At 41.9% G+C, this 15,186-nt stretch overlaps 1 protein-coding gene across 2 annotated transcripts; it reads right to left on the minus strand.

The window, feature by feature from the left end:
* Nucleotides 1–7,867: 7,867 nt before the first annotated feature.
* cib3 (calcium and integrin binding family member 3) lies at nt 7,868–14,875 on the minus strand. Of its 2 annotated transcripts, XM_046320784.1 has the most exons (6): nt 14,825–14,875; nt 12,671–12,705; nt 12,086–12,197; nt 11,501–11,648; nt 8,355–8,550; nt 7,868–7,889 (listed from the first exon to the last, which is right to left on the minus strand). In XM_046320784.1, exons 1-6 carry the CDS (start codon nt 14,873–14,875, stop codon nt 7,868–7,870), a joined length of 564 nt encoding a protein of 187 aa, XP_046176740.1. The 2 variants fall into 2 exon arrangements, with proteins under 2 accessions (XP_046176740.1, XP_046176741.1); XM_046320785.1 differs by lacking the exons at nt 12,086–12,197; nt 12,671–12,705.
* Between the last annotated feature and the right edge of the window lie 311 nt (nt 14,876–15,186).

A 15,186-nucleotide genomic window follows, 5' to 3' on the forward strand; every position in this document is an offset into this window, starting at 1 on the left:
TGATCTTGCAGAGTTACTCCACCTCAATAATTGCATTTGGCAAAAGGCTCAGCACACGCATACACAAGCTGACTGGCTCTGGTTCAGGCAAATAAGAAATAAGAGCACTCAGGCTTTCCGGAAGGCCAAAATTAGTTACTTTAAGGAACAGGAACTCTCTATGGGTCTAACCCCAAGAAGTTCTGGAAAATGGTTAAAGACCTGGAGAATAAACCCTTCTCACAGCTGCCCATGTACCTTAATGTTGATGATGTGGTTGCTACTGACAAGAAGCACATGGCTGAGCTCTTTAATCACACCTTCATTAAGTTAGGATTCCTATTTGACTCAGCCATCCCTCCTTGCCCATCCAACATTTCCTCATCTCCCACCTCTTCTAATGTGACTATCCCCGATGCTTCTACCTCTTTCCCTCTTTTTCCCCTGCCCCGCTACAAAGTTTCTCCCTGTGGGCAGTCACTGAGTCTGAGGTGCTAAAGGAGCTCCTTAAACTTGACCCCCCAAAAAAATCTGGGTCAGATGGTTTAAACCCTTTCTTCTTTAAGGTTGCTGCACCTGTCATCGCCAAGCCTATCTCCATCCTTTTTAACCTGTCTCTCCTTTCTGGGAAGGTTCCCATTGCTTGGAAGGCAGCCACAGATCATAACTGTTATAGGCCTATTTCTATTTTTCCTTGTTTATCAAAAGTGTTAGAAAAACTTGTCAATAATCATCTGACTGGCTTTCTTGATGCCTATAGTATTCTCTATGGTATGCAATCTGGTTTCCCCTCAGGTTATGGATGTGTCACTACAACCTTAAAGGTCCTCAATGATCTCACCATTGCCCTTTATTCTAAGCAAGTGCTGCTTGTGCTGCTATTTTTGTTGACTTGGCCAAAGCTTTTGATACAGTAGACAATTCCATTCTTGTTGGCTGGCTAAGGAGTATTGGTGTCTCTGAGGGGTGTTTGGCCTGGTTTGCTAACTACCTCTCTGAGTGCAGTGTATAAAGTCAGAAAATCTACTGTCTCAGCCGCTGCCTGTCACCAAGGGAGTACCCCAAAGCTCAATCCTAGGCCCGACGTTGTTCTCAATTTACATCATTAACGTAGCTCAGGTAGTAGGAACTCACTCATCAAATTTCTATGCAGATGATACAGTCTTATACTCAACTGGCCCCTCCCCGGATTTTGCGCTAAATTCTCTACAACAAAGCTGTCCAACGAGCTTTCTCTACCCTTAACCTTGTTCTGAACACCTCCAAAACAAAGGTCATGTGGTTTGGTAAGAAGAATGCCCCTCTTCCCACAGGTGTTATTACTACCTCTGAGGGTTTAGAGCTTGAGGTAGTCACCTCATACAAGTACTTGGGAGTATGGCTAGACGGTGCACTGTCCTTCTCTCAGCACATATCAAAGCTGCAGGCTAAAGTTGAATCTAGACTTGGTTTCCTCTATCATAATCGCTCCTCTTTCACCCCAGCTGCCAAACTAACCCTGATTCAGATGACCATCCTACCCATGCCAGATTACGGAGACATAATTTATAGATTGGCAGGTAAGGGTGATCTCAAGCGGCTAGATGTTCTTTACTATTCGGCCATGAGATTTGCCACCAATGCTCCTTATAGGACACATCACAGCACTCTATACTCCTTTGTAAACTGGTCATCTCTGTATACCCGTCGCAAGACCCACTGGTTGATGCTTATTTATAATACCCTCTTAGGCCTCACTCCCCCTTATCTGAGATATCTACTGCAGCCCTCATCCTCCATATACAACACCCGTTCTGCCAGTCTGCCATTCTGTTAAAGGTCCCCGGAGCACACACATCCCTGGGTCGCTCGTCTTTTCAGTTCGCTGCAGCTAGCGACTGGAACGAGCTGCAACAAACACTCAAATTGGACAGTTTTATCTCAAGAGCTTCATTCGAAGACTCAATCATGGACACTCTTTCTGACAGTTGTGGCTGCTTTGTGTGATGTATTGTTGTCTCTACCTTCTTGCTCTTTGTGCTGTTGACTGTGCCCAATAATGTTTGTACCATGTTTTGTGCTGCTACCATGTTGTTGTCATGTTGTGTTGCTACCATGCTGTTGCTGCCTTGCTATGTTGTTGTCTTCGATCTGTCTTTATGTAGTGTTGTCTCTCTTGTTATGATGTGTGTTTTGTCCTATATTTATATTGTATTTTTTATCCCAGGCCCCCATCCCCACAGGAGGCCTTTTGCCTTTTGGTAGGCCGTCATTGTAAATAAGAATTTGTTCTTAACTGACTTGCCCAGTTAAATAAAGGTTAAATAAATAATGAAAACATTTTACAGACACACCAAGATCCCACCTTCTCTCCAGCATATTTTTGTTTTGTTGACATTTGGGAAGTTCACTTCAAAATGTTATGTTTCCATTAGGCCTTAGGTCATTACAGGTTTTATCTGACGTTTTCTCGCATAAATATGTGCGATGGAAACATGGTTCTTGTCAAGCTTTTGCAAACTTTTGTCATGACAATTCCAAAAGCAGTTGGCAGGAGAGTAGAAACATCAGTTTGGAGCATTATGACATTTGTACCTCCTGCATTTTTGTGTATTTGTTTGCTTTCATGTGATATTTTGAGAGTTATTTATCTGGGAAAATGGTTGCCCTGCAAATAATTCATACATTGTTTGTTTTTTTAAATGTACTGATGTGGAATTTGATGGCACTCTTAAAGAAAGAATATGGGATTTGTTTGTCTTGCATTGAGACAAGAACATTAGTCATTTATCATTATTTTTCAAATGTTGATACTTTCAATGCAATGATATGCCCAAGTGTTTGATCCTGAAGATTGGTAGACAGTAGTGTAACCACGCAAAGTACCCCCCTGAAAAATCATTAAAAAAAAAATATTTCTCTATATTTTTATCTCACAAAATTAGTGCATTGGGCATTTATTAGTCTTAGTGGACGCATATGTGTTGTAAGTGTTGGACTGCTTTGCTTTATCTTGGCCAGGTCGCAGTTGTAAATGAGAACTTGTTCGCAATTAGCCTACCTGGTTAAATAAAGGTGAACATTTTTATATATATATATATATATATATATATATAAACTCAGCAAAACAATAAACAACCCTTTTTCAGGACCCTGTCTTTCAAAGATAATTAATAAAAATCCAAATAACTTCACAGATCTTCATTGTAAAGGGTTTAAACACTGTTTCCCATGCTTGTTCAATGAACCATAACAATTACTGAACATGCACCTGTGGAACGGTCGTTAAGACAATAACAGCTTACAGATGGTAGGCAATTAAGGCCACCGTTATGAAAATGTAGGAAACTAAAGAGGCCTTTCTACTGACTCTGGAAAACACCAAAAGTAAGTTGCCCAGGGTCCCTGCTCATCTGCGTGAACGTGCCTTAGGCATGCTGCAAGGAGGCATGAGGACTGCAGATGTCGCCATGGCAATAAATGACATTGTCTGTACTGGGAGACGCCTAAGACAGCGCTACAGGGAGACAGGACGGATAGCTGATCATCCTCACAGTGGCAGACAACGTGTAACAACACCTGCACAGGATCGGTACATCCGAACATCACACCTGCGGGACAGGTACAGGATGGCAACAACTGCCCGAGTTACACCAGGAACGCACAATCCCTCCATCAGTGCTCAGTATGTCCACAATAGGCTGACAGAGTCTGTACTGGGGGCTTGTAGGCCTGTTGTAAAGCAGGCAACAACGTTGCTTATGGGGACAAACCCACCATCGCTGGACCAGACAGGACTGGCAAAAAGTGCTCTTCGCTGACGAGTCGCGGTTTTGTCTCATGATGGTCAGACAGTCCTGTACTCTGGAGCGGGATTGATTTGGCGGTGGAGGGTCCGTCATGGTCTGGGGCGGTGTGTCACACCATCATCGGACTGAGCTTGTTGTCATTGCAGACAATCTCAACGCTGTGCGTTACAGGAAAGACATCCTCCTCCCTCATGTGGTACCCTTCCTGCAGGCTCATCTTGACATGACCCTCCAGCATGACAATGCCACCAGCCATACTGCTCATTCTGTGGGTGATTTCCTGCAAGACAGGAATGTCAGTGTTCTGCCAAGTCCAGCGAGGAGCCCGGATCTCAATCACATTGAGCACGTCTGGGACCTGTTGAATCGGAGGATGAGGGCTAGGGACATTCCCCGCAGAAATGTCTGGGAACTTACAGGTGCCTTGATAGAAGAGTGGGGTAACATCTCACAGCAAGAACTGGCAAATCTGGTGCAGGCCATGAGGAGGAGATGCGCTCCAGTACTTATTGCAGCTGGTGGCCACACCAGATACTGACTGTTACTTTTGATTTTGACCGCTGCTTTGTTCAGGGACACATTATTCTATTTCTGTTTGTCACATGTCTGTGGAACTTATTTAGTTTATGTCTCAGTTTATTGAATCTTATGTTCATTCAAATATTTACACATTAATTTTGCTGAAAATAAACACAGTCGACAGTGAGGACGTTTATTTTTTTGCTGAGTGTCGATGTCTGTAGGGAGAGCAAAAGTTATTTTTAGTATCTCATCTTTGGCACAAAAAAAAGGTATAAATAAGAACAGTAAGAGCAGTATCTTTCTGCCCTGTCTCTTTCTCTGCGATGTCATTCTAATGGAATCCAGACAGAACACAACCCTGTCTCTTTCACTGTGATGTCATTCTAATGGAATCCAGACAGAACACAACCCTTTCCCTTTCTCTGTGATGTCATTCTAATGGAATCCAGATAGAACACAACCCTGTCCCTTTCTCTGTGATGTCATTCTAATGGAATCCAGATATCACAGTGAATTCTAGAAAGACAGGTGATGTCATTCTAATGGAATGATAGAACACAACCCTTTCCCTTTCTCTGTGATGTCATTCTAATGGAATCCAGATAGAACACAACCCTGTCTCTTTCTCTGTGATGTCATTCTAATGGAATCCAGATAGAACACAACCCTGTCCCTTTCTCTGTGATGTCATTCTAATGGAATCCAGACAGAACACAACCCTGTCTCTTTCTCTGTGATGTCATATTAACGGAATCCAGACAGAACACAACCCTGTCTCTTTCTCTGTGATGTCCTATTAACGGAATCCAGACAGAACAAAACCCTGTCTCTTTCACTGTGATGTCATGGGATCCATCACAACCCTGTCTCTTTCTCTGTGATGTCATTCTAATGGAATCCAGACAGAACACAACCCTGTCTCTTTCACTGTGATGTCATTCTAATGGAATCCAGACAGAACACAACCCTGTCTCTTTCACTGTGATGTCATTCTAATGGAATCCAGAAAGAACACAACCCTGTCTCTTTCACTGTGATGTCATTCTAATGATCATCACAGTGAAAATGAATCCAGACAGGGTGATGTGGGATTCTGTCATTCTAATGGAATCCAGACAGAACACAACCCTGTCCCTTTCTCTGTGATGTCATTCTAATGGAATCCAGATAGAACACAACCCTGTCTCTTTCACTGTGATGTCATTCTAATGGAATCCAGAAAGAACACAACCCTGTCTCTTTCACTGTGATGTCATTCTAATGGGATCCATAAAGAACACAACCCTGTCTCTTTCTCTGTGATGTCATTCTAATGGAATCCAGACAGAACACAACCCTGTCTCTTTCACTGTGATGTCATTCTAATGGAATCCAGAAAGAACACAACCCTGTCTCTTTCTCTGTGATGTCATTCTAATTGAATCCAGACAGAACACAACCCTGTCTCTTTCTCTGTGATGTCATTCTAATGGAATCCAGAAAGAACACAACCCTGTCTCTTTCACTGTGATGTCATTCTAATGGAATCCAGAAAGAACACAACCCTGTCTCTTTCTCTGTGATGTCATTCTAATGGAATCCAGAAATAAATAAACCTGTCCTTAAACATTTACATCAAAAGGTGCAAAGTTATGGACAAAGATAAAAACATAGATTTTTCTTGATCAAATAACATGGAAAACAACCCATTTTTGTGCAGTATTAATTTACCATCCTTGTACATTACTGTATTGTACATACAGTAGGCTGATAATCCAGGTTTGTACCTGTAGACTTTCTATCACCATGAAGAAAAACAATGACCACTACAGTAATGTGATGTGATAATGTGGCTCAGTTAGTAGAGCATGCATGGTACTTGTAATGCTAGGGTTGTGGGTTCGATTCCCACAGGGGACCAGTATGAAAATATATACACCCACTACTGTAAATTGCTCTTTTTAAGAGTGTCTACTAAAATAGAAGAGGAATGAATAGACCATTTCAGTTTACACATAGAAATAAGTTGAACTTGCAAAGTATTTGAAGAAACTGGAAAACATATATCAGGCAAGTACTTTTATATTCCACAACTATTTTTACCTTGTTTTGTAAAGATAATTATCAGACCGAAGTTAAAAATGCTGGTAAACACTCAAATACATGTAGTTTTTTTTTAATTCACAAAGGTAGAGCTCTGGGTCTTTACTAGTCCTGTATTAGTGGACAGATATAGATGTCTTCAATCCCGGAAAAAACTGCAGCACAGCCACCCCCAAACCACTTCCAGTGGCTACGGACAGTAGAGGTGAGCACAAAGGAGACTACTTTTATCTTTTTTATTTTGATAGCTTGACATCTTAACAACAGTGTAGAAAAAGACAGGTGTGTGTCATTTTAGTCAAAATATTTTCTGTCAAAACTACCTCTAAAATGTGTTATCCATCTCTCCTTGTTCTTTCTGTCAGTACGTGGCGAACTTCCGCTTGACACCAATGCATGACTAAGTGGAAATGAAGGTTTAGGAAAAGTCAGAGTTCAACCCCCTAAATGCATATCACTTACATTGCTTTTTTTATGACCTCATCTGTATTCCATTGTCGAGGTACACCATGAGAAAGAAATGACATTTTAAGAAAATATAAAATGCTGTTTTTAATATATCACATTCAAAAGAGAGAAGAGATCTACTGTAATTGTACTATACTTAATACAATCATATTGAAATTGATCTACAGTTTTTGTAGATATCTGCACTTTGATTGAATAAAATACAATAATTTTAAAGAGCTGTGAGTCATCATTTTTTTTCTTCTAAGGGGCAGTCAGGAATTAGTACATACATTTTGGACTTTAATCTTAATATATAGTCACTGATTCTTGAAGAGTAAACATATACATTCCTCATGAGCTTAGTTTGACTGCCTTACCCCCATCAGAACCCCAAATACAAGCTTGTTTTACTAATAAAAAAAATGTAAACAATATAATTGTAAACAAACACGGTATAGCTTGAAACTATAATTTTGATCTCATGGATGGTCGGTCCTCGCATCCAGAGCTTCATCTATGAATTTGAGAGTGGTTACATTTCTACAGCCGCCTCCCTCAGCTGTTTACCAAAGAAGAGTTGGGGTTGTTGTTGTTTCAACCTCAGATTGCCTCTTTAAATGACATTGTATGAATGTATTCAGAATGATGAAGCACAATTGACTGTTAGCTGAACCCATGATTTTATAATGGAGCGTTAATTTATACATGACACAGATGCCTCATCCTCCACTGCCCCTCCATGGTTCAGTGGAATATGGGGGAAGATGTTTATTTTAAATCCTGGTGTAACTGAGCCTTCATAGAAGAGAATACAAAGCAACTGTTGGCCGTCATAGCTAATGAGCCCTGTCCTGATAGCGACAATAGCTCTATAATAATAGACTATTCAGCTGTCAACAGGTCAGTGGGCTGTCTCCGGCCTACATCAAAGTCAAAAACAACTAGCCTAAGCCTGCATAGTGCACACTTTAAAGGTCCCTATAACATCTTTGGTAGAGAAAATGTTTGGATCCATGGTGGTAGTGTCCATGGCATCTCTTTAGTCTTCATATCCTTATATGGAAGGTGCTGTGGAAGAAAAGTCAACATGTTAGAATTTGTTCTAAATGAGTTATGCTGCATTCAAGAACACTCAGAACTGGGAAACCTCCGACTTCACCGTGTTCAAGACAACTCAGAATTGGGAAACCTCCTACTTTAGTGCGTTGATGACAACTCAGGACTGGGAAAACTCCTACTTCAGAGCGTTCAAGACAACTCAGAATTGGGAAACCTCCTACTTCAGTGCGTTCAAGACAACTCAGAACTGCGAAAAATTGTTTTGAAAAGTCATCCAACTCAGAATTACAAGTCGGAAACTCTGACATCATCCTAGAGCTCTGACTTCTCCAACCTAAAGATCACTGATGTCATGATTTTCCCAGTCCGAGATTATTTTTTTCCTGAGTTCCCAGTTGTTTGGCTAAATGAAAGTTAAGAACTGCCCAGGAAAAAAAACGCTTGGCCATTGGTTAGGTGACAACTACTGCAGACCTGAGGAAGTCTGGAGCACGGACGATCATGTGCTGGAAGTCCTCCAGCGAGAGACGTCCATCGTTGTCCAGGTCGGCCTCGTCGATCACCTTCTCACATACCATCCTGACCTCGTCCTCCGTTAGCTCATTCCGCGTCAGCTTGTTCAGCGTCTTCTCCAGGTCAGACTTACACAGGAAGTCATCATTGTTGAAGTCTGAGAGGATTGGAGGAGGAACAGAAACATTAGTAGGATGTCATTATTCAAATGATCAGTTAAAGATTAAAGTTCACATTCCCCTCTTTTAGTTTACAGCTTACTTTGGTCCCTGGTAGTAGCAGTGTACTAAAGGGAAAGAGGGATACCTAGTCAGTTGTACAACTGAAATGTGTCTTCTGCATTTAACCCAACCCCTCTGAATCAGAGAGGTACAGGGGGCTGCCTTAAATCAACATCCATGTCTTCAGCGCCTGTGGAACAGTGGGTTAACTGCCTTGTTCAGGGGAACAGTGGGTTAACTTCCTTGTTCAGGGGAACAGTGGGTTAACTGCCTTGCTCAGGGGCAGAATAACAGATTTTTACCTTGTCAGCTCAGGGATTCGCTTCAGCAACCTTTGGTTACTGACCCAACACTCTGAACACTAGGCTAGGGTGCTTTTCGGGAAGCATAGACTTCCCTTTTTGTCCTGTAACTACACAATTCCAAACAGAGCCTTCCTTTGCGTTTTATTGACCCATGACCGCAGTCATGTCACTGCATAGCCGCCTGCGGTGAAACGTCATCTGTCATCGCCAGTTAATTAGGGTGACTCTAGCAACACAGACCGTGCAAGGCCTTTTTTTGTATAGACCTGCCCTGTCCATACAGCCTGTTTGGGCCCCTCTATAATGCCCTTATCAATCATTCACAGAGATGGGGCTAATAAGTCTGGCTGCACTGCATCTGACTGGCTGACTTACTGCAAATCTTTCATCGAATCAGATGGCATATTTATCACAAAACTATTTGATGTTGCCAACTATTTGAATGATTACTTCATTGGCGAACTCCACAGGAAATGTCAACAACGAACAGTGAGCCATCGTATTCATGCATAAAAAAGAACAAATAATGAAGGAAAAGCATTGCAAGTTAGAATTTTGTAGAGTTAGTGCGGGAGAGGTGGAAAAATTATTGTTATCAATCAATAATGACAAACCTCCTGGCATTGAGAACTTAGATGGAAAGCTACTGAGGATGGTAGCTGACTCTATAGCCACTCCTACTGAGGATGGTATCTAACTCTATAGCCACTCCTATCTGTCATATCTTTAATCTGAGTCTAGAGGAAAGTCTTTGTCCTCAGGCCTGGAGGGAAGCCAAAGTCATTCCGCTACCCAAGAATGGTAAAGCAACCTTTACTGGTTCTAACATCAGACCTATCAGCTTGCTGCCAGCTCTTAGCAAACTGTTGGAAAAAATGTGTTTCAACAAATACAATGCTATTTCTCTGTAAACAAATTAACAACAGACTTTAAGCATGCTTATAGAGAAGGGCACTCAACATGTACTACGCTGACACAAATGACTGATGATTGGTTGAAATAAATTGATAATAAAAGGATTGTGGGAGCTGTACTGTTAGATTTCAGTGCAGCCTTTGATATTATTGACCATAACCTGTTGTTGAAAAAACGTATGTGTTTTGGCTTTTCAACCTCTGCCATATCGTGGATGCAGAGCTATCTATCTAATAGAACTTTTTTTTTCTTTAAATGGATGCTTCCCTAATGTCAAACATGTAAAGTGTGGTGTACCGCAGGGCAGCTCTCTAGGCCCTCTACTCTTTTACCAATGACCTGCCACTGGCATTAAACAAAGCATGTGTGTCCATGTATGCTGATGATTCAACCATATACACATCAGCAACCACAGCTAATGAAATCCCTGAAACCCTTAACAAAGAGTTACAGTCTGTTTTTGGAATGGGTGGCCAGTAATAAACTGGTCCTGAACATCTCTAAAACTAAAAGCATTGTATTTGGTACAAATCATTCCTTAAGTTCTAGATCTCAGCAGAATCTGGTAATGAATGGTGTGGCTGTTGAACAAGTTGAGGAGACTAAATGACTTGGCGTTACCTTAGATTGTAAACTGTCATGGTCAAAACATATAGATCCAATGGTTGTAAAGAAGGGGAGAGGTCTGTCCGTAATACAGAGATGCTCTGCTTTTTTGACACCACACTCCAGAAATTCTGCAGGCTCTAGTTTTGTCTGATCTTGATTATTGTCCAGTCGTGTGGTCCAGTGCTGCAAGGAAAGACCTAGTTAAGCTGCATCTGGCCCAGAACAGAGTGGGGCATCTTGCTCTTCATTGTAATCAGAGGGCTGATATAAATACTATGCATGCCAGTCTCTCTTGGCTAAGAGTTGAGACTGACTGCATCACTTCTTCTTTCTATTTAGAAACATTCATATGTTGAAAATCCCAAATTGTGTTACATAGTCAACTTAGACACAGCTCTGACCAGTGGTGTGCCGTGGGCCTGAGCCTTCAGTGAGGTCCTACACAGTCCCACCCGAATGAATCCACCTCTTATTACCATCATTATGATGCCATGGCTCACCACTGGCTCTGACACACAGGCTTATCCCACCAGACACGCCAACAGGGATCTTTTCACAGTCCCTAAATCCAGAACAAATTCAAGATAGCGTACAGTATTTCATAGAGACATTTTGTATCAAACTCCGTTCCATCTCATATTGCTCAAATAAACAGAAAACCTGTTTTTTTTAAAACAGATGAAGAAACACCTCACGGCACAACGCCTCTCCCCTGTTGGGCCTAGATATTCTGTGTGTATTAATATGTAGCTATGTATGTAGTTCTGTCCTTGAGCTGTTCTTGTCTATTTTAATGTTCTGTATTATATCATGTTTCCTGTTCTGTGTTGGACCCCAGGAAGATTAGCTGCTGCTTTTGCAACAGCAAATGGGGATCCTAATAAAATACCAAAACTCTGAATACCAAACATCAAGTTGCTGATTATGTTAAAATGATATTATTTCTTGCTGGGCAGATTGTTTCACATAACCAAAACTGTTTTGAGAGCAAACCAGAAGTATTTATGACCTGCTGATGGTAGATGTTATTAAAGGCATACACATCTCACACACTAACCGTAGATTTTAAATGCATAGTAGGCTTTCAGATCTCGTGGAGCCATCTCACTCAGCACGGAGAACATATCCAGGAAGTCATCCAGGGTCATGTTTCCCTCTCCGTCCTCCGAGAAAACCTCAGCGATCCTCTGGCGGAACGGGTTGTCCTGAAGAGAGACACATTGACTGCGTTAGCACGCTGAGCTAAAGCTTTGACATTCGCTAACACAATCACAGGGAATAAGCCAGAAGGGACAGGTTAGGAAATACAAGAGTACTGCGTCGATATCAGTTGTTTCTGCTGTTGTCGTTGTGAGGAAATGTGTGTATATGTAAAGAAGCTCATAGTGGACCCAGTCGTACTCAGTGCCCTGTTGGTCGCCCTGTCCTTCTTGTGGTTTATTAGAGTCAGATAACATATAGCCAACCGTTCAGAGACTACTGTCAATTAGTTGTGTATTAATAATGGATGGACACATTCCAAATTGTACCCTATGCCCTAGATAGCGTTTAGGGTCAAAACAGGTGCAGTAGAAAGGGAACAAGTTGTCATTTGGGACTTATCCACTAATATGTGTGTGCAAACACGGGACAGAGGGTATACCTTCAGTTCTGGCATGCTGCCAATGAGCTCGTATGGTAGCCTCACATCTGGCTGGTCTGTGTAGTCGAGAGGAACGAGCTGTGGTGCCAAGTCTCGATAACGGTCGAATAGTCTAGGAGGGGGGAAAGAAAGTTGAACCTGGAGTATATCAGATGTGCAGACTTTCTATATCAAATCAAATAATAAGAGATTTCAAAGAATAGCAGGTCAATTTGTGAAGTGAACAAATATACATGTACTGTTAAAGCCTAGTAAACAACTAGTAAATATACAGTATATTCAACCTAAGCAATGTGTAAAGCAAAAGCGTTGGTCTCAGGCTTTTGTTTTGACATGTGAGCTCAGATAACAATACAGTATGTATGTCCCAGTATCTTTGGTCTACTGTTACATGTGTGTGTGTGTACAGAATAACTTTCATCCTAGTGAAAGGTTTCACGATGCAGAACTGAACAAAATCCAAGCAGCTACATTTGAAAGTGGTTAAGAACTTATCAGTGGTTAAGTGTCATATTCTGCCTCGGCTTAGTTAGTTATACTGAATACTTAACTAGTTCAAAACATCATGTAGGAGCTTCCTCTCACCTTAGAATTTCCTTCCTTGTGAAGAATGTGCAGTCCTGCAAATGCAACATTTTTTAAAATGTATTTTATTTAATCTTTATTGTAGTAGGCAAGCCAGTTAAGAAGACATTGTTATTAACAATGATGGCCTACCCCGGCCGAACCCCTACCCCGGCCGAACCCTAACACGGCCAAACCCTACCCTGGAATCGAACCAGGGTCTGTAGTGATGCCTCTAGCACTGAGATGTAGTGCCTTAGACCGCTGCGCCACTCGGGAGTCCCAAAACACTGTTTTAAAAAATTATGATTCACAGCTGCAACAATTCAAGAGGGTCCTTTTTCATTTTAAGAAAGTGACTTGTGGCTCAGATTAAACATTGTGCTGTGGTTGTCTCACTAGCTTTGGTTTGTTAGACCTGAATAAGACCACACAGCTGTGGTCCATAACATCACATTAAGCACTTGACCGTTTCTCTGTGTCTGTTGCTGTGTCTGTTTTCTTAGTGAACAGACCTGCAATGGAAGTGTGCCAAGACCTGTGTTTTGTATCAATGCACTCCATTCACTAATTACAGTACCCCCATCCACTAATTACAGTACCCCCATCCACTAATTACAGTACCCCCATCCACTAATTACAGTAACCCCATCCACTAATTACAGTACACCCATCCACTAATTACAGTACCCCCATCCACTAATTACAGTACCCCCATTCACTAATTACAGTACCCCCATTCACTAATTACAGTACACCATCCACTAATTACAGTACCCCCATCCACTAATTACAGTACCCCCATTCACTAATTACAGTACCCCCATTCACTAATTACAGTACCCCCATTCACGAATTACAGTACCCCCATTCACTAATTACAGTACCCCATCCACTAATTACAGTACCCCCATCCACTAATTACAGTACCCCCATTCACTAATTACAGTACCCCGATTCACTAATTACAGTACCTCCATCCACTAATTATAGTACCCCTAATCACGAATTACAGTACCCCCATTCACTAATTACAGTACCCCCATTCACGAATTACAGTACCCCCATTCACTAATTACAGTACCCCATCCACTAATTACAGTACCCCCATCCACTAATTACAGTAACCCCATCTACTAATTACAGTACACCCATCCACTAATTACAGTACCCCCATTCACTAATTACAGTACCCCCATTCACTAATTACAGTACCCCCATTCACAAATTACAGTACCCCCATTCACTAATTACAGTACCCCATCCACTAATTACAGTACCCCCATCCACTAATTACAGTACCCCAATTCACTAATTACAGTACCCCGATTCACTAATTACAGTACCTCCATCCACTAATTATAGTACCCCCTAATCACGAATTACAATACCCAATCCACTAATTACAGTACCCCAATCACAAATAACAATACCCCCATTCACTAATTACAGTACCCCTTCCACTAATTACAGTATCCCAATCACAAATTACAATACCCCCATTCACTAATTACAGTACACCCATCCACTAATTACAGTACCCCCATTCACTAATTACAGTACCCCCATTCACTAATTACAGTACCCCCATTCACAAATTACAGTACCCCCATTCACTAATTACAGTACCCCATCCACTAATTACAGTACCCCCATCCACTAATTACAGTACCCCAATTCACTAATTACAGTACCCCCATTCACTAATTACAGTACCTCCATCCACTAATTATAGTACCCCTAATCACCCCAATACCCAATCCACTAATTACAGTACCCCAATCACAAATAACAATACCCCCATTCACTAATTACAGTACCCCCTTCCACTAATTACAGTATCCCAATCACAAATTACAATACCCCCATTCACTAATTACAGTACCCCCAATCACAAATTACAATACCCCCATTCACTAATTACAGTACCCACATGAAAGCAACACCAAGCTAGACGGGTGAAGCAATTTGTCTCAATCAACAAGCTATCTGAAGAAAGTTAGTCATCACCACACTGACGGGGTTAAATAAATACACACACACACACACACACACACACACACACACACACACACACACACACACACACACACACACACACACACACACACACACACACACACACACACACACACACACACTCAAACACAAACACAAACACACACACACACCGACCTGATACGCATCAAGCTGCTGCGCCGTGAAGATCGTCTGCTTATTCCCCATTTCTCAGCCCACCACCCTGGTGCCTCTGTGCCATGGCACGTATCAGTATGAAGGCAGGCCTGTGGTGTGGTGGACTGTGGATATGTCAGATATGAAATGGCTGCATGGGGGACAAAGGGAGGCCAGGTTGCCAGGTTAGATCGGGTGTCTCCTGCCACCGAGCCCTTTAGTTCTCTTTATAATGGCAGCATTTCATCATTCCCCCCCCCACCACCACCACCACTGCCACCACCGCCACCACCACCACCACCACCATCTGAATGGCAGCCGCTTTGACAGCAGAGAATAAGGGCTGTCTTCCAGCATGCCTT

The sequence above is a fragment of the Oncorhynchus gorbuscha genome, linkage group LG22 (genome assembly GCF_021184085.1).
Source record: "Oncorhynchus gorbuscha isolate QuinsamMale2020 ecotype Even-year linkage group LG22, OgorEven_v1.0, whole genome shotgun sequence".
NCBI lineage: Eukaryota > Metazoa > Chordata > Actinopteri > Salmoniformes > Salmonidae > Oncorhynchus > Oncorhynchus gorbuscha.

Excerpts from the sequence above, each read along its gene's own strand:
- cib3 (XM_046320784.1), bottom strand. The coding sequence starts at position 14,875 with ATGGGGAATAAGCAGACGATCTTCACGGCGCAGCAGCTTGATGCGTAT. Across the intron at positions 11,649-12,085 it reads GCAGCATGCCAGAACTGAAG|GACAACCCGTTCCGCCAGAG; the intron begins GTATACCCTCTG and ends GTCTCTCTTCAG. Across the intron at positions 7,890-8,354 it reads CGTGCTCCAGACTTCCTCAG|CACCTTCCATATAAGGATAT; the intron begins GTCTGCAGTAGT and ends TTTCTTCCACAG.